At 37.6% G+C, this 20,533-nt stretch overlaps 1 protein-coding gene across 7 annotated transcripts in view; it reads left to right on the forward strand.

Moving 5' to 3' along the window:
- DGKB (diacylglycerol kinase beta) overlaps positions 1-20,533 on the forward strand; it is an 874,923-nt gene that overhangs the window by 65,507 nt on the left and 788,883 nt on the right. For all 7 annotated transcript variants that reach the window (XM_027540028.1, XM_027540027.1, XM_027540029.1 and 4 more), the window contains exon 2: positions 12,005-12,263. In XM_027540028.1, coding sequence (XP_027395829.1) covers positions 12,194-12,263 — 70 coding nt within the window. In that variant the 5' untranslated portion in view covers positions 12,005-12,193. The remainder of the gene's footprint in view (positions 1-12,004; positions 12,264-20,533) is intronic.

The following is a 20,533-nucleotide window of genomic DNA, read 5'->3' on the forward strand; positions in this document are numbered from 1 at the left end:
GGTGGTCCCTTCACATGACTACCTCAGGCTTTCTTCTAGAGCATCATAGAGCATCACTTCCACTGTAATCTGCTGGCTAAAAAAGAGTTGCAAATGTACTCACCATTACACAAGGAGGAAACAGACAGCACCTGTTGGAAAGGTTCTATATATACAGAGTTCTACAAGGGCATTTATACTCAATATTTTACATTGAGAAAGCTTGTACCCACTGCGTGATCATCATTTCCCCTTACTGTCTATTCTCTATCTTAAGAGGTATCCTCCTTGAAACTATATGTGAAAAGAAAAAGAAAATTCACATAAAGTAATTTTCTTAAGAAGAATAAAATAGTCAAGTTAAAAACCAGGACTACAAAATGCAGACTATTAATTCAAGGCTTGATTTATTTCCGTTTTACATCATCAAAGATTTCCCTTGAAAGTGTTGGCAGAGTTCAAAAATAACACAATTATGAGTCTTATATTAAGCTACCCACACAATCTTCTAAAAGGTTTCTAGACTTCTAATCTGTTTCCCGCATATGCATACTGTATATATGTATAAATTAAATACTATAGATATATCTTAGATCCTTACTTACAAAAGCAAGGAAAAAGGAACCGCTATTGAGAATCTTTTATTTGTTATGCACCAAGCACATGTTATTTCATTAATAATACCTGTGGGAGGTGCGTGGTATTATCTACTTTTCATGAAAAAGGAACTAAAGCTCAGATAGATTAACTGAATTGCTTTACCTCAGGAAGACAACTCCAAACTTGAATGGGGATACAGAGCTATCAGATTCAGAAGTGGTAGGTTAAGAATATATTAAGAATTAACCAATTAAAATCAGGCTGTTATAATTTTAAATTAATGAAAAGCAATATCCCATTAGCTTTTAACTCTGCCTGTTGTTTATACTACATGCCTTTAATGAGCTCAGTTTACCACACTGGTGTATAATTGTTTTCAATTATACACTGTTACTTTCCTCTTCCATTATCATTGCCTAAATAATCTCTCAGGAAATAATAGATATATAGAGATATAAAAATTTAGAAAACCAAAATTGTCAATCAGAAGTCTTTCATTTTATCAGCACCAAATCTATAAAACCACTTGTATCTATGCACATTGGTAAGATTAATTTTGGTTCTTATGTAATGCATGGAACTTATCTTCTCCTGCTATTAATGACTTTTAAAATCCTTTATAAAAGGACTTTGAAACTCCAGTCAGTTGCTTTCTTTCCTGAAGTTTGAATCACTCTTACTATAAATTATTCTCTTCAATTTACAAGTTTTTTCCCAGGGAGTCCTACAAACAAATGAAATCCACTGCACATTCTTCTCTCCTCTCCATAACTCCTTTTGACTCTCCATTCATCCCTACAATCACAGTTCTCAAGGACTTGATGATATTCACGGTCTTCCCAAATTCAGTTCTACTGTGCAACCCATTTCAGTCTGGCATACTCAGCTTCAGAGTAATTGCTTTGTTGAAGTCATCAGAGACCAGCATATTGCCATTGGATATTTCAGTTCTCTTCTTATTTAACTGCTTAGCAACTTTTGAAAAGCGCCTTTCTTCCTTGTCCTTAAAGATTCTTTTCTTTCCCTTCTGTAGTCGGTTTAACACCATAGTCTTTTTCCCCCCAGTGTTTTTCCACTTTTAATCGCTAATTTGGAAATGCCCTAAAGGTTTGTCTGGGCCCACTTCCTCATGCCACACACTTTGTGCTGATGTGCTTGATATTTCATATTTGTCCCTTCAGATTCCCTACTTATCCTCCTCCCACTTGGGTTGGTGACTCATGGGGCGATTTCATATAGACTGCACCAATGGCTGTCTTTGTGCTATGGCTTATGATTAGGTTTGGTCAGTGTGAGCAAGGGAGGACACTGGAGAGTTGGAAGATAACATGGTAGGGGAAGTTATTGCCCATCTCCTCCCCAGCTAAATCACTGAAAGGGAGACACATTCTAGTATCCTACTATGCAAGTCTGTGGTTCCTATCAGATGATCTTCTATACTCTGAGGTTTCTTAGCTGCAACATCTCTAGTCCCTTTGGGCTTAGGGTCAGTAAGTTCCCAGCTTTTGCTAGAACAGGATACAGCACCAACCTCTAATAGCTTTTCTAATCTCTGTCCACACTTCCTAAATAATCTTTTTATTAAACCCCTACTTATTCATTTTAATAGTATTATTTTCTGTTGCCTATTGGGATCCTTATACATAGGATCCTTCACCAGGAAACAAAGACTGAGGTGGAGCTACAGAAACAAAGGCTTATCTGCAAGTTATTCCTGTGAAAGATAAAAAAGAAGAAAAGGAAGATAAGGCAGAAAGAGCCTTCAGACAACAATGCAGCTCAAATACCTGAGAAAACAAGGAAGGTGGAAGATGCAGCCTTGGTTATGAGTAGCATCAGATTATAATACAGACAGGCCAGTCTCAGCAAGTCCACTGGGGAGTTTTAGAGCGAATATGGGTCTTTAAAGGATTCCCCCATTGGACAAAGGTGGCATGACCTTCATACATCCATCATCTTTCATCATCAACCTCTACCTCTGAAGAATGTGACCTTGCTTCAAAAGCTACATGTATTCTGAAGGAAAAAGAACTCAAAACTGTCAGCTAACTGAACCCTTTGCAGCTGAATGCAAGTTTTTTCTTGAAAGCAGAGCTTAGTAGCACAGCTGTGTGGTTGCCATATCAGGGGAACTGTTCTTCTGTATCTTCACATATTGTCTGTATCAGAAAATTCACAATATCATGCCTCTGTATTTCTTTTATTAATTCTAGGCTTATCTCACTACCTACTAATCCTTTAAACCTCCAGTTCTCTTCACAAATTTACCACATCACGAAACAAATATACTGATTTTTCTCTTCTTCTTATACTTGATACTGCTCTAGTATTTAGAAACTTTCAACTCCACCCTTATGTACCCTCTGTTGCTGTTGTTTAGTTGCTAACTCATGTGTGACTCTTGTGACCCTATAGACTGTAGCCTGCCAGGCTCCTCTGTCCAAGGGATTTCTCAGGCAAGAATACCTGGAATGGGTTGCTATTTCCTTCTCCATGTCATCTTCCTGATCCAGGGGTTGAACCCTTGTCTCCTGCAGTGCTTGGTCGGTTCTTTACCACTGAGTCACCAGGGAAGCCCTCTGTACACTGTGCTCAAGCCAGAACTACAGGAGTCCTTCCTGACCCCCTCATCATGCACACAATGTATCCTGTTCATTATCAGATATGACTCCAGAAATGTATCTTGAATTTGGCTTTTTACTGTCATCTCTACTATGACTTTCCTACTTAAAGCGACTATCAGCTCTCATCCAGTTACTGGAATAGCCTTCTGTTTTGGCCTTCCCACTTCCATTCGTATTATCTTCCAATCCATTGAAGAAAAAAAAACTTTTTAAGATATATGGGGAATATGTTTGTCTCCTTCTCAAGAGATGTCAGTGGCTTCATATTTTACTTGAGCTAAATCCTCAACACGGCCTCTAAGAAAGTTCATGTGTGGCTTTTACCTGTTTCTGTGATCTAATCACGTGTCCCTTCCCCTCTTCCTCACCAGGCTCCAGTCACACTTACCTTCTCTGGAGGTCTTCTAATATTTATATTCTTTTGTTTTGTGTTTGTGTCTTCACTTCCAGGTTCAGCTCAAAATGTTTTTCTTCTCACTCAAGTTTATAACTATTACTCAACTTTTATGATTTAATGTAAATCATAATGTAAATAAAACTTCTACATGTATTCCACTTTGGAACTCTTAATCTAAATCAGGGCTCTTTCATAGCGTTCCATTACCTGTATTTCATATAACTTACTCACAGTTTAGGGTAGTGGTAAAGAATCCTCCTGCCAGTGCAGGAGACGCAGGGGATGTGGGTTTGATGTCTGGGTTGGGAAGATCCCCTAGAGGAGGAAATGGCAATCCACTCCAGTATTCTTGCCTGGGAAATCCCATGGACAGAGGAGCCTGGCAGACCACAGTCAATGGGTTGGTGAAGAGTCAGACATACTCAGTGGCTGAGCATACACACTGCAGCTTATATTTATTTATTTGAGTAGTTGGTTTTGTTGAATGTGGATCTTTCAACCAAACAAAATCAAAGGAACTGTCTTATAACTGCATCACCAGCATTTGGCTCAGTGTCTATCATGTTACTGGGTCTCAATTTACACTTCTTTTCATAGAAAAATGAACAAGTAATTATAAACCAAGTGATAACTTTAGTGTTCCATTTAATTTCATCCTATTTTTATTTCAGAAATTCTGTGATTGATATTTTGGCTCTCCTTTTTCACTCCTATGATTTTTCCATTGGTTACCTTATTTCTGGGGATTTATGACCCTTGAATCCCAGTAAATATTTTCAGTCATCAGAATTCATGTACATGGAGTCTTCAGTGTGCTTTAGCATGTATTAACATTATTCAGTGATTGGACTCATTACACACTGACTTTGAATAATTATTTAGAAATGTACATTTAATGTGAGTAACATACATCCAGCCAATCAGATCCATTTATCTAGACGTTGTTATTGTTGTTTAGTCACTAAGTTGTGTCTGATTCTTTTTGTGATTCCATGGACTGTAGCCAGCTATGTTCCTCTGTCCATAGGATTTTCCAGGCAAGAATACTGGGGTGGGTTGCCATTTCGTTCTCCAGGAGATCTTCCTGACACAGGAATTGAATCCTCATGGCTCAGTGGATTCTTTACCCCTGAGCCACCAGGGAAACCCCTTATCTAGAAATTTTCTTGAAGAGATTGATTTCTTTTCCTAGTTCTGGAGAAATGTTTTAATTCAGGTACAACAGGCCAAAGAGCCTTCTCCAGCTCCTCCACTGTAAGCATTTCCTGCCACCAACTAAGCAAAGTGGCCTGTCCATTGACTAGTTGAGAATGCACTCCAACAGCCAGCAGAGTGGATTCTTCCTGACTTTCATTTTATGTGCCCAGAGAAAACCCCATGCAGGAAAACAGGAAGTCTGTTGAAAGCATCATAAGAAATCTCAGCTAAATACTGTTATTTTCTTTGTATACATTTATAAAGAGGCAGAGACTATAAGGAGATGTTGCCATCATCCCCATCTCCTTCTGAGGCATAGCTATGCCTCTTGATTTAATATTACACATGCAACATTTTTCTTTACAGACTTAGGATACATTATTCCAGCTAGTTTAAAATATTTGCTTAGGAAATATGATATGTTAGTTCATCTAGTTTAAAACATTTGATTAGGAAAACCATCTTCATTTTTACCCCACCCTTACTTTTTTTCTTATTTGGCTGCATGTCATATGGTGAGAGTTGGAAATAACCATAATTGTGAAAATCAAAAGGCTTCCATTAGGAGAAGAGTCAGAAGGAGAAATTCTATTCAGAGCATACTGGTGTTGGAATTAACCAGATCAAAGAACCAGAGAACTTACTTTGAGTCCTTCAGGGATGTCATAACCCTCTAAATACCTCTTGCTGATATCCAAATGGATTAGATCAATTTAGAAATCCTGTCCTTGATATAAAAAGTACAGACCTAAGGTGACAAGATAATGCTAAAGAAAAGCTATGTAGTATTTTTGTTAAATATGTAGATGTAATTTATATATTGTCCTGGTGTTCATGTGTAAGTGTTGTTATTATATATTGCTTAACTGACAGCTCGATTATGGCATCCCTTGGCAATGCTGATTTATACAAAGTCAGTTATATTTAAAAACCAAACATAGAAGCTATGTGAAGTAAAGCTTTTTTTTTTTTTTTTTTAATTGTAAAAGCTTTGTATCTCTAAGCACAACTTATTTTGTTTACATCCAGTCAGTTGAAGGGAGGGGAAGTGGCTTTAGGGAAAGTGAAACCTTTGGTGACTTCTGTTCCTGACTCCTTCTTTATGAGCCATTTTGTCTTTATCAACTTCAGGGTCTCCTTTTAACTGCCCTATCCTTGTTTTTCATTATGGAAAAAGCATTTAAGTGAGTTCATTCTATAAATATTTACATATCCCAAGCACCCTTCTAAGCCCTGTGAACCAGCAGTGAACAGATAAAAATCCATGTCTTCATGGAACTTCTATCTTAGAGCACAGGAGATGGTGACTCAAAATCGAATAAATATGGTTCAGATGAAAGGCTAGTTGAATAAGTATTTTTAGTTATTTAATTCGTAGCTTAGCTGGTAAAGAATCCACCTGCAATACAGGAGACCCTGGTTTGATTTCTGGGTTGGGAATTCCAATTCCCTGGAGAATACGCTACTCACTCCACTATTCTTCGGCTTCCCTGGTGGCTAAACTGGTAAAGAATTGCCTGCAATGTGGGAGACCTGGGTTTGATCTCTGTGTAGGGAAGATCCCCCTCGAGAAGGGAACAGCTACCCACTCCAGTATTCTGGCCTGGAGAATTCCATGGACTGTGCAGTCCATGGGTTTGCAAAGAGTCGGACATGTCTCTTTTTGATAATAAATTTGATATGAACATTTGATAATAAGATATTATATTCCTAACAAAAGTGTAATGGAGGGATGGTGTGTATGAATGTTCAAGTGTAAATTGAATGACCAGGTAAGACTTTATTGAAAAAACATAATTTGTGTAAAGATTTGAAGAATGTTCGTTAATCAGTCTTTTTTAAAAATAAATATTTATTGGAGTATAGTTGCTCTACAGTTTGTGTTAGTACTTTCTGCTGTTATAGCAAAGTGAATCAGCTATGTGTATACATATGTTCCCCATTTTTGGAGTCCCTTCCTATTTAGGTCACCACATGCATTAAACAGAGTTCCCTGAGCTGTACAGTAGGTTCTCATTAGTGATCTGTTTTATATGTAGGTGATTTATTTTATGCATAGTATCAATAATGTGTATATATATGTCAATCCCAATCTCCCAATTCATCCCACGACCCCACTTCCCCCCTTGGTGTCCATACATTTATCTTCTACACCTGTGTATCTATTTCTGCTTTGCACATAGATCATCTGTCGCATTTTTCTAGATTCCACATATATGTGTTAATATACGATATTTGTATTTCTCTTTCTGACTTATTTCATTCTGTATGACAGTCTTAATGCATCATTTTATTTTATTTTTTTTTTCAAGTCCAATCCACAGACTTTATTTATTTTTAAATTTAATTTAATTTTATTTTTTAACTTTACAATATTGTATTGGTTTGGCCATATATCAAAATGAATCCGCCACAGGTATACATGTGTTCCCCATCCTGAACCCTCCTCCCTCCTCCCTCCCCATACCATCCCTCTGGGTTGTCCCAGTGCACCAGCCCCAAGCATCCAGTATCGTGCATCGAACCTGGACTGGCAACTAGTTTCATACATGATATTATACATGTTTCAATGCCATTCTCCAAATCATCCCACCCTCTCCCTCTCCCACAGAGTCCAAAAGACTGCTCTATACATTAGTGTCTCTTTTTCTGTCTTGTATACAGGGTTATTGTTACCATCTTTCTAAATTCCATATATATGTTAATGCATCATTTTAAATTTGAGTTTCTTATACCAAATTAACTGAGGGATTTTAGTAAATTTCAGAGCAGGTATCCAGGTGGAAACCTGTAGTTAATAAATTACTATTGTAATTTTAATTAGCTTGTTGGTAATTTATCAGACAGACCTCTGGAATCATGTCAGCTCATGAATACCCATGGACAGGCCATGTTAAGGAAAGGAGAGAGACCCGGGGAGCAGGTTAAGAAGCTATCACAATCCAAGTGAATGAGAAACTAAATGAAGACATCGACATTTTTCCAAAATGACATTTTCCCAATGTGATCAGGATTCTCACCTTTCCTGTATTTCTTTTTGTTCCTTGTTTCCTTCTGAATAGTGCCCCAACCTCTTTATTTAGCATTGAAATTCTGTAAAAAATTGGCCTCTTATTGGTTTCTCTAATAGGCTTGTCTGCATTCCAGTGAAACTTTATTTACATAAGTAGCTGGTGAGCCAATATTTTCTGTAATCAGTGGTTTGGCAAGCTTGGTCTACTTTATGAGACTTCCATTCTTAGTTTATGGCTTCCATTCTAGAAGTTATCTCACTAGTATGAGAAACTGCTGAATTTATAGCCAATGTGTCAACATTCCAGGTAGGAAGTTTGGAGGCAGAGAGAAGAGATGAAAAGAGCACGTTCCAGCTCTTCCCTCAAATAGAACCTTCCTGTATATCTCGCCCAACATCTACCACATCTCACTGACCACTTCTTCATGCAAAGAACCCAAGGAATCTGTTTAGGTGGATATATTTTCATTTAATAAAATTAGGTTTCTTGTTACGAAGAAAATAAGAAAGAATGGGTATTGTGTGGGTTTCTAGCAGATTTCCTCTCAGATTCATAACAGGCGGGTCAGTTTCTTCATTTGTCAAAATGGGAGACTTAGTGCCTCACAGAGTTGTTTGGTAAAGATTGAATAATCCAACTTTCTGCCATAAGGGTGGTGTCATCTGCATATCTGAGGTTATTGATATTTCCCCTGGCAATCTTGATTCCAGCTTGTGCTTCTTCCAGCCCAGCGTTTCTCATGATGTACTCTGCATAGAAGTTAAAATATACAGCCTTGACACACTCCTTTTCCTTTTTGGAACCAGTCTGTTGTTCCATGTCCAGTTCTAACTGTTGCTTCCTGACCTGCATACAGGTTTCTCAAGAGGCAGGTCAGGTGGTCTGGTATTCCCATCTCTTTCACAATTTTCCACAGTTTATTGTGATCCACACAGTCAAAGGCTTTGGCATAGTCAATAAAACAGAAATAGATGTTTTTCTGGAACTCTCTTGCTTTTTCCATGATCCAGCAGATGTTGGCAATTTGATCTCTGGTTCCTCTGCCTTTTCTAAAACCAGCTTGAACATCAGGAAGTTCACGGTTCATGTATTGCTGAAGCCTTGCTTGAAGAATTTTGAGCATTACTTTACTAGCGTGTGAGATGAGTGCAGTTGTGGAGTAGTTTGAGCATGAAAGTGAAAGAGGAGAGTGAAAAAGTTGGCTTAAAGCTCAACATTCAGAAAACTAAGATCATGGCATCTGGTCCCATCACTTCATGGCAAATAGATGGGCAAACAGTGGAAACAGTGGCTGAGTTTATTTTTCTGAGCTCTAAAATCACTGCAGATGGTGATTGCAGCCATGAAATTAAAAGACACTTGCTCCTTGGAAGAAAAGTTATAACCAACCTAGACAGTATATTAAAAAGCAGAGTCATTACTTTGTCAACAAAGGTCTGTCTAGTCAAGGCTATGGTTTTTCCAGTGGTCACGTATGGATGTGAGAGTTAGAATATAAGGAAAGCTGAGTGCTGAAGAATTGATGCTTTTGAACTGTGGTGTTGGAGAAGACTCTTGAGAGTCCCTTGGACTGCAAGGAGATCCAACCAGTCTATCCTAAAGGAGATCAGTCCTGGGTGTTCAGCGGAAGGACTGATGTTGAAGCTGAAACTCCAATACTATGGCCACCTGATGAGAAGAGCTGAGTCATTTGAAAAGACCCTGATGCTGGGAAAGATTGAGGGCAGGAGGAAAAGGGGACGACAGAGGATGAGATGGTTGGATGGCATCACCGACTCAATGGACATGGGTTTGGGTGGACTCCAGGAGTTGGTGATGGACAGGGAGACCTGGCGTGCTGCTGTTCATGGGGTTGCAAAGAGTTGGACACGACTGAGTCACTGAACTGAATGAATAATCCAACACATAAATGCTATCAGGGGAACGTCCTGCATACTGTAAGGTCTTAGTGAAACTAACACATTGCTGAAATTGCTGTATTTTCATCTTTTATGTGTTTCTCTGTTACATTTCTGGTGTCTGGAATGCTTTCAAGCACACAAGAGATTGGTAAACATTTTGGAATAAATTAATGAACTGCCATTGTCATCAGTTTAGGTTTTTAAGTTGTAGGTAACAGAAACTGATTCTGGCCTGCTTATTTATTATTAAAATAATGATACCTTTGGAAGTGACAGGATACCTAGAACGTCAGGGTCAAACAGGGACAGGTATCCTCATTATTGCTATAGGCATTAAGACCAGAGCTATTTTCATGCTGTTCTTGTGCAACTCTGTTCAACAGTTAAAGCCCCATGAGATGGAGTCTGATCATCAAAATGTTACTGAATCATCTGTCTCCCTCTGGATACGACAGGGCACCTTGTTTTACAGTCCCACCAAAATGGCATTTAACTGGAGAGAAGCAAAGGGTCAGGATGAAATCAATGTGAAGGATGAAATCAGCAGAAAGAAACTGGGTGGAAAGCGCAAAATTATCTATCACATAGTCTCATTCCTTTTAGTTTGTGTTGCTTCCACAATGTTATGGTTGTGATATAAGAGCATACCCTGGGAGGAAAAAAAAAAAAGCTCTAGCAATTTGTTCTCTGTTAATGCATCGGTATCTTCATTTTTTTTTTTTTTTCCATTTAAAAGTAAAGTATCACCTTGTAAAACGAATTGCTGGTACCGTAAACATATGAGAGCAACACGAAGAGATTTGCTGTTGTTTTTTTCAGGGTAAGATGACAGAATATGATAGTAAGGTTGTAGAGTTGATAGTGGAGAAGAGTAAAGAGATACTGAAAACAGATTAGGCACTAATGCCAAATACAGGTTCCATGCCTTTAGGTAATGACATCTATGTACTTAAGCCTTCCATTGATTTAATTGCATAAATATCTAAGTGATTGTTTCTAAATATTTTAGTTTCGATGATTAGAGTGCCAGTCCGGTGGGTCACTGAGCGATTGATTACTGTCTCTGATAAAAAGTTAAAGCCAGATGGTTTTTCATTTTTTTGCTTTTATAGATGTTGCAGTGAATGCAGGGCCATGACAACCTAGGGGTTTATTTTTAAGCATGATTCATAGTAGTTCTATCTACTATCATTATGAAAGTCTGTCAGACATTTGAAATTGCTTTAGTTTGGTAAATTTTATTGGGAGTTTTACACATGGTAAAATTAAATTTTTCTTTTACTGCTAGGAAAACATTCAGTTTATGCGCCTCCCATACTGATATGCATAATTGTAAATATATATGCTGGGGGCTTCCTCAGTGGCTCAGTGGTAAAGAATCTGCTTGTTGGGCAGGAGATGCAGGTTCTGTCCCTGAGTTGGGACGATCCCCTGGAAGAGGAAATGACAACCCACCCTGGTACTCTTGCCAGGAAAATCCCATGGACAGAGGAGCCTGGCAGGGTACAGTCTATGGGGTCACAAAGGATCAGACATAGCAGAGTGACTGAACACACACAGACACACACACACACACACACACACACACACACACAAGCACAGACATCTGTGCTACCACTGATGACCATTCCAAACCATTGTTAGAAATTTGACAGACCAGCAGATTGTTTGTTTAGGTAACTTAGATCTTACTTAGCTTCTTTTAAACATTTTGTTTTATGGGACTTTCCTTTTGGTCCAGTGGCTAAAATGCTGTGTTCCCAATGCAGGGGGCCTGCATTCGGGGGCCTGGGTTCGATTCCTGGTTGGGGAAGTAAGATCCCACGTGCTGCAACTAAAACAAAGAAAAAAAAGATCCTGCATGCTGCAACTACAACCCGATGCAGCCAGATAAATAAATAAAGGATTTTAAAAAATTGTTTTAAACATAACATTCATTTAGATATTTAAAAAACTGGTAAGTTCAGATTGGTAAAAGTGGTACCTTTCTTTGCTCTTGGAATATGGAGTTTATAAAGCTGAACAACATAAAAAAACTACTTGTATGAAACTAGACCTTATAAAATTGTCTTCACACTTTGTATTTTTAATCATATTTCTTCTATGATTTGGCATTAGAAAATGTATATAAAATGCCATTAAAGAGTGAGCAATGAAATATTATCATGCAAAATAGAATACCTTTGAAATATATTATTTAGGAATTAAAAATCTTTAGCATTCTAAGACTTGTCAGTTTTTTCTTCATTCAATAATGCTAATCTTTCAATCTTTATGTTTTTCTTTCTACAGTGATTTAATATCTTATTGAAACTACAAACTCATACCCACAGTGGTCTCATGTTGACAGATTGCATAGTTTGAAAGCATGACATATTTTATAATGAAACATGCCATGTGGAAACTTTGAAGCCTAAATTCTGCCAAAATCTGAATAAAGAATTCCTCACCTGGTATGTAAGAGATCTCCTGACCACCACCATGACAAACCAGGAAAAGTGGGCCCACCTCAGCCCTTCAGAATTTTCCCAGCTTCAGAAATATGCTGAGTGTAAGTATTCAAATTGATATGATTTTACTTGGTATTTATTTTAAGTGACATATTATATACCTACAAAAACAGATTATGGGTCCTGTTCAGCATCAGGATAAAGGTCTTTTGTGTTAGCAAGTAAGCGGACTTGAAACTACTTGTTTGGCATGAGGAAAAGGAAAATCACTAAATCTAGAAGAAAAAGAACTGGATGTTAGATGCAGAACTGAACTGGGAAACCCTCCAGCTATAATAGGTGTGATGCAAAGGATAAAGCAGTTTGGGAGAATAGAGATTGGTGAGTCTGTAACCAAGAAGAAGGATTAGCAGAAGGAAGAGCAAAAGTGAATTATTTTTTTTTTTACCTTGTTTGTTAGCATAACATTTGTATAAGACTGGGAATAAGGAGTCTTAGGTACATTGTGGCCAATTCCACATGTATAATAAGAGGTTGTAAAATAAAAATAAAGAATAAAATAAGAGATTGTAAAAGAAAGAGAAGGTATTTGGGTGTGTGTATTAATACAAAGATAAGCCATGGTGATTTACTTTATAGTGTGCACTTTTTAAATATGGTTATCTTTACACATGAACAGCAGGATCGTATTTATGTTTCTACCATGGATTTTCGAAAATATATATATTTCACAAATTGAGTTTCACCTCTAAATATGGGGGGCAGCTGTGTCAACGTATTAGAGAAAATGAAGCAACTAAGAAATAGAAAGCAGCAAAAGGTTGCTGGGAGCATGATGAGTAGAGAAAAAATAAGCAGAGAATGCCATAAGAATGTGATTATGAGTGACGAAAATGCAAGAAATGGACAGTGAGAAAGAACCAATAGCACACAGTAGTGAAGGAGGCAGAAGGTGGAGCAGCTGGCTGGAGATGCTTATGCCAAGAGTTGGGGTGTGTAGGAGAGAAGTGACAAGAATGGATTGAATGATGTTTTGAAGGAGAGGTGGAAAAAATGATTAAACTCAAATGAGGGATCTTGAATAATAATAAGTAGACAGGTGAGTGATAATAAGACTCACATTTATGGGGTACATATTATAAGACAGGAACTGTCTTAGAATGTCTGTTTGTATGAAAAGGCCAATAAATAGGTATTCCAGCCTTTCTAACTGGAGGGCTGAAGTGTTCTGGGTAAGGTTTTGAGAGTGCCGGTGGGTGTTTGCAAGGAAGATGCAAATTCCTATAAGAACCTGTGAGTTTTCTCCATCAATAATGATTAAAGATAAACAAAACCAAACCAACAGCAACTACCAAATCGGGGGGAGGAGGGCAAATAATTGATACCAAAATGTGGTCCCAGCTTCAAAAACTGTTTGGAGCCCCTGAAAGCATGGTTCATCGACTTATCTCATGAGGACAGTTTAGTCCAGAACGGCTGAATTCTTGTCAGCGTGTTTATGCTCAGTAGTTCTGAAGTTGACTGGATGGCATCACCGACTTGATGGACATGAGTCTGAGTGAACTCCGGGAGCTGGTGATGGACAGGGAGGCCTGGTGTGCTGCAATTCATGGGGTCGCAAAGAGTCGGACATGACTGAGTGACTGAACTGAAACTGAAAAATTGGTTTACCTATGTTTTCTAATTGTTATATGCTCTTTGCTGTAAATATTTCTGAACATCTTTATGGAGAGTATTCTGCTTGGCATGGTGGGAAATGCAGATGTGCATTTTTGGAATTTACAGTTTAATGAAGGCTAGGAACTGATGGATAAATGACTCTAGATGTAGATAAAATATAATCTAAGGGCTACAAGCAAAGTTTAAGTATCTGTAGGGTTACAGTGTGCCACTTGAGATAGGGAGAAAGTGAAATCTTCATGAAAGAGGAATTTGAAATGAATTAAAAAAAAGACAAGGTACATGCAGAAACATGATATATTTTAAAAGAAAAATTTAGCATATATTTGAGAAAGTGAGATGAGCCACATTTAGCTACACCACAAATTAAAGAAGTGAGTGAATTAAGGCTGTAAAACTGAGATGGAATTAAAATACACAATACCCAACTTGAGTTAGACAGTGAAAAGTATTTGTAGGATGCTAAGGGTTGGTTGTTATGAACAGCACTATAGCCCAAGAATCTGAATTTGCAAATATGAGAATAGTATTTGAAACAGACTGAAATGATGGCAGTGAGCTACTGCAATAAACTAAAAATTTGAATGGAGAAAGATGATAATAAAAACATAGATTTAGTATTATATCATTAAAACTAATGGAAGAGAATTTAGGCAATAATAAAATATGAGAATTGAGAGAGAGAGAAGCAGATTTCAGCTCTAAAAATTTGATTGGAAAGACAGGGGAGTTTGGTGACATAATTCCCCAAGTAAAATAAACATAATGGTTTTGTTTAGGTTATATTGAACTTACCTGGACTTTTAAAATATATTTTCCAGTGCTCAGGTACCTATAGGAAACATACCTATGGAGGCACTAATATAAAATAGATAAATTATTGCCACAGCAGCTAAATTATTATTTAGATTAACATTTGCTCAAATATTAAAATTGCATTTGAACAGATAAATAGAATTTAATGCTAAAGTATTAAATATATTATTGACTACTACTTTTATTTTATTGGCTAAGGAATATGGGAGTACACTTAATTACATCATTAAAATACTTCATTTTGTAATAAATTTACAGAAATACCTATGATAGGTATAATAAAAATTGTCAAATATAAAAGTTGTAACCTATTGAGACAAAGACTAATGGGCATTCAATAAAATAGTGAGCAATGACACAGTGAGTATAAGAACATTATTAAAACAGATTTTTTAAGAAGACAAGTTAACTGTAAAGGAAATAAATAGTGCTGATTCCATGATCATTAAACTTCTCTTTTTTAAATAACCTCGACAGCAATAAAAAGTGCTAGATTTAATCCTTGAAGTTTCCTGTATAATTAAAATGCAAAGACCATTACAATTAGGATGTATCTTTGTGTAATAAATTGCCATTGTCAAAACATAACTGGAAACAAACTTATTAGCCTGAAGATTATAAAAGGGATATATTTTCCATGCTATTCAGTACATGTCATCAGTTTATTTGCAGCCTTTAAGGATCAGATTTTTCATGTTGCAATGCAATGTTGCCAAGGTGACATTCTTCCATAGTCTATTAGAAAAATGCTATATTAGATTTTAATTACTTTCTTGATTGTAATTGTTTTGTGACTTTCAATAAGAAATTGTTTGTATATACTTAATGACTCAATTTTTAAAAGTTATTAACTTAAGTCTATATTTGTAGCATGCCAAGGTCATCACTTCATGGGAAATAGATGGGGAAACACTGGAAACAGTGTCAGACTTTATTTTTTTTGGGCTCCAAAATCACTGCAGATGGTGACTACAGCCATGAAATTAAAAGACACTTACTCCTTGGAAGGAAAGTTATGACCAACCTAGACAGCATATTGAAAAGCAAAGACATTACTTTGCCAACAAAGGTCCATCTAGTCAGGGTATTGGTTTTTCCAGTGGTCATGTATGGATGTGAGAGTTGGACTGTGAAGAAAGCTGAGCACTGAAGAATTGATGCTTTTGAACTGTGGTGTTGGCAAAGACTCTTGAAAGTCCCTTGGACTGTAAGGAGATCCAACCAGTCCATTCTAAGGGAAATCAGTCCTGGGTGTTCGTTGGAAGGATTGATGCTGAAGCTGAAATTCCAATACTTTGGCCACCTCATGTGAAGAGTTGACTCATTGGAAAAGACCCTGATGCTGGGAGGGTTTGGGGGCAGGAGGAGAAGTGGACGACAGAGGATGAGATGGCTGGATGGCATCACTGACTCGATGGACATGAGTCTGAGTGAACTTCAGGAGTTGGTGATGGACATGGAAGCCTGGTGAGCTGCAATTCATGGAGTCACAAAGAGTTGGACACGACTGAGCGACTGAACTGATCTGAACTGAAGGTTATATGTGATATATTTCAAATAAGTGTTTTATATGCTTTTGGGGAATGAAGGTGTGGTTGTCAGTTTCTTGGTTGAGATGAATTGAATTCATGGAACTCTTACCCCCACAAAACTAAATCACTCAGTGTTAGTCCTATAATACCCTATAGATCTTTTCCTCAAGTTATCTGATCTTGAGTTCTCTCCACAATTGCCATAATATATCGTGTCTTACTTTGTTTAGTCTGTTAAAATGAAATACAACAGACTGGGTAACTTATAAAGAGTAGAGAGTTATTTCTCATTGTTCTGGAGGTTGGAATTCTGAGATCAGGGTGCCTGCATGGTTTCTGATAAAGGTCTTCTTTTGAGCTGCAAACTGTCAGCTTCTTGTATTCTCACATGGTTGAAAGAGCAAGAGGGGCAGAAAGTTCTCCTGGGATTCTTATAAAGGCTCTAATCAGAGTTCTAGCTTCAGGACCTCAGGAGAAATTGTCATTTCCTCCTCCAGGGGAACTTCCTGACTAAGGGATTGTACCGGGGTTTCCTTCGTCTCCGGCAGAGCAGGCAGATTCTTTATGGCTGAGCCACTAGGGAAGCCCATTTACCTCCTAATCACCCTCACCCCCCAACTCATATTGCAAAATAGGATTCCAACATATGTTATGCATTTGGGGAGACACAAATTTTAGTCCGTTATACCCTGCAACTATACATGTTTCAACTTCTAGGCTTTCCTCATAATTAATTGGGGAAAAATTAAATGATATTGGCATAGCATTCCTGGTTAGGCAGCTAGCACATCAAACAGTTTGTGTTCAAGTCCTGGTCCCATCATAGTATAGCAAAGTATAGTACTTTGTCTGACTTTCAAAAGTTATATAACATCTCTGTGTCCCAATTTTCATACTTCTAAAATGGGAAAAATAATAAATATGTCAAATGTTGTGAGTATTCAATTGAATGAGTTAATATATGTCAAGGAATGAGAACAGTGCCTTGTGAGTTGCAAGTAATGTAACTGTTTACAATCATTATTTTATTAGAGAAGGAGGGAGTGTTTTGTTGGCTGTTTGAACATATTGTTGATGATCGAGTTAAAAAGTGCCACATTTTGGAGCATGAAGAACCAATGTCTTTTTTCTGCTACAGGACCAAATTTTTCTCACAAGGTAGAAGCTTCTGGTGCTGTTGGCAGCCTCAGATGTGTGTTGTCCCCACAAATGCTCAAGGCAGCTAATGCGAAGCCCGCTGTGGCCGCCTACAGCATGCTGAGCGCATGCTCCTGTTTAGGTTTTCAGACTGAGTCACTCCATGGGAAGCATTTCCATTGATATGTGGGAGAGGAGTATAATTTTCTTCCCCCCTCTTTATAAAAAGTCATCCAAACTGTTGTTGTAAGATGAAGAGCTCTCACTCCTGCCGTGTAGAGAATTGAGCTTATCAGATTATTAGTTTGTCAGTGCTTCCTGCTGTGGTTTCAAGACACAACAAAGGGTTAAGAAATTCCAAATCTTTTCATGGATGAAAATATTTTCTATGTAAAATCTACACAGTATTTCCAAGTGATTCATTATCTGCCCACATATTGTCACTTAGGATTAGCTTTTTATTTGCTATTTATAAAGAGTGTTATAGAGCATGTAAATTATTTTTGAGAAATACTGTGTTATTACAGTGGGAACACTTCCGAACTTTCATAAATTTCATATTGTTTATAGCAGCTGGCATTGTAGAGAGTTGCAAAATTATATGATGAACTTGTTCTTTTCAATAAGGACCAGTGTGCCTAATATTTGGACCTAGTGTACAATTTCTCCCATTGGAGAGAGGCGTGCAGTATGACTTTGTGGAAAGAACACAGGCTTTGCAGGCAAACTAATATTTGACACCGTTGAACCCCTGCTCTATCTTCAACTTATTAGCCCTAGGGCCTTAGGGAGGTTATATATACTATCTGGGGCTCAGCTTACTCACCTGGAAAAGTGGAATTCCACCTCACAGTGTTGTAGGTTTTAATGAGACAGTAGCCATCATCATCAATAATAGGTTTTTAGTACCCTGTTCTAAATACAAGTATTGATTCATTTAATACAGTAAGCCTTAAAGAAGGCAGATGATCTCTTAGGAAGATTACTTGGCCCATTGCTGTGGCACAATAAGTGATGGCAAAGATCAAAACAGTAATAATTCATTTAATATTTCTTACAAATATCACTGTGTTATTAAAAAGGCTGTTAATCATGTTTCACAAATAGGAGAAGCTGGAATCCAGGATTCATCAGGTCCTCTTATCTCCAACAGCCACAACCATCTCTCAAAGGGCTTTTGTATACAGGACAGAGCTTCTAACTGTGCCTGTGGCTTTTGCCCCCAAATGTGCCTTTCTGCTCTCTTATTCTGCTTCATTGCACTGGATCCTGTGTGGACTTCCATGATGCCCTGTCTTAAGTGGAGTCATTTTTCTTCATCCCGCCCACACATCTTTCTCCTATTTCTGGAACCTCCCTTACTCTTCCTTATGAAAAACATGGGAGGGAAAAGAGAGGAGAATAAAATCAGCACACAATTGTAATAATAATAAAACAATTGTCAGAGTCCTTTTCTGTCTTACGTAGCTTTCCTCTCCCAAGAAACCCCACCCTCCAGCATGATGATCTGTATCTTTGAGATATCTTTTGGGCTTGATCCCTACCTGAAGGTTTAAGGAGGTGGAGGGAGAGACTAGATCTCCCCTGTGCATATTCAGCTTATTGGTAAACAAATTTAGATCACATATTAGCCCTCTAATTCATCTCAGTGGGATTAGCTCTCTTACAGTTTGTCCTAGACTCTTTGTTACATTGGCTCTATTTTGGGAGGCCAAGCCACTTAATGTTAATTACTCTCTTTTCCCAGACAGAAGAACAAATGGCTCAGAGTCAATTAGCATAGTGGCTGAAAGCACATAACTCCTTGTTAGGTTAAACTGGGTTTGAGTTCAAGTGCTGTGATGCACACCTTGTTTTCCTCACCATGCCCTAGGATTGCAATAAGGATTCAGTGTGAAGAGGGCTGTGATGTGCTCAGTACTCAATAAATAACTCTTTTGTTGAGAATCCTAATGGTGGTGATGGAGGTGATTTCCTATGAAAATCACTTCTAGTACTCACGCAGACTGTCTTGACTTTGCCCTGACACTTGTCTGAAGTTGGAATCTGTGACTCTATTTTAGATAATCCATGTCTTTCATTTCTGACCCTGTTTCTTCTTATTCACATTGATTAACTCAGCAGTTCCTGGCTCTGACCCAGATTTTATTTCTGGAATGTATGTTGGCTGCATAATCTCTTTTGCCTCATCTCTGGGTTTGGTTCCTATTTGTTGTACTGCTTCAGGCTGAATTTCCTGTTGGTGGCTTCTCTGGGTCCATGTAGCTTAAGTTTTTCAATACCTGAATCTTGTAGTAGTAAAAGAAAGTAATAACTATGAATGTCTGAGTTTCCATTATTTCAGTATCCTGAAAAAACATCGTTTTCAATGACTTTTAACATCTATTTTTTTCAACTTTTCAAAATTGCCCCAAAGCCGTAAATTAAGATTTATGGTCAAACAAACTTTAATATTGAAGTTAGTATTTCTGAGAAGTATTTTGATCAGAGTGGACCGAATTGGGCTATGACTGGAAAAATTAACAAAATCTCAGTGGCTTAACAAAACAGAAGCTTATTTCTTGCTCCTATTTACATTTCCAAATCTGAATCAGCAAATGGTTTAATTTCACATTGTCCTTAATCAAGTCCCAGTCAGATGGAGTAGTCCTCAGCTTTAAAAATTGGCACATGCTGTGACAGAGAGAAATAGACTTTGTACATTGGGGGCTGACTCTTAAGACTTCATCCTGATAACGTCATTGCTTACGTTTCTTTGGCCCAAGCAATCCACATGATCACATCTAACTTGAAGGGAGTACAGAAGTGCATTCCTTCTGTCTGTGTAGCATCGGGAAAGATAGAAATATTTGGTGAAAACTACAAATGTGAACAGTAACTCACAAGTATTTCCTATGGAACATTAAGAAAGTCATTGCAATCTCTTTAATGTTCTGTTTCTTCACCTTATAAAATGAGGCTAGTACTCCCCACTTATAAATAATTAGTCTTGTTGTTTTTACTAATATTAGTATGATGAATTGTAACAAACGTTATCACAAAAATTCATGCAGGTTAAATAATGCACTTCATCCTTAACTGAGTTGTAAATTAAAGGTTGTTATTTTCTAGAAATTTCCATAGATGCTGCCATCTACATCTTAGCAGGAAGTGCCCCCCACACACATATGCACGCATGCACACACACACACACACACACACACACA

Source organism: Bos indicus x Bos taurus, chromosome 4 (genome assembly GCF_003369695.1).
Source record: "Bos indicus x Bos taurus breed Angus x Brahman F1 hybrid chromosome 4, Bos_hybrid_MaternalHap_v2.0, whole genome shotgun sequence".
Taxonomy (NCBI): Eukaryota; Metazoa; Chordata; class Mammalia; order Artiodactyla; family Bovidae; genus Bos; species Bos indicus x Bos taurus.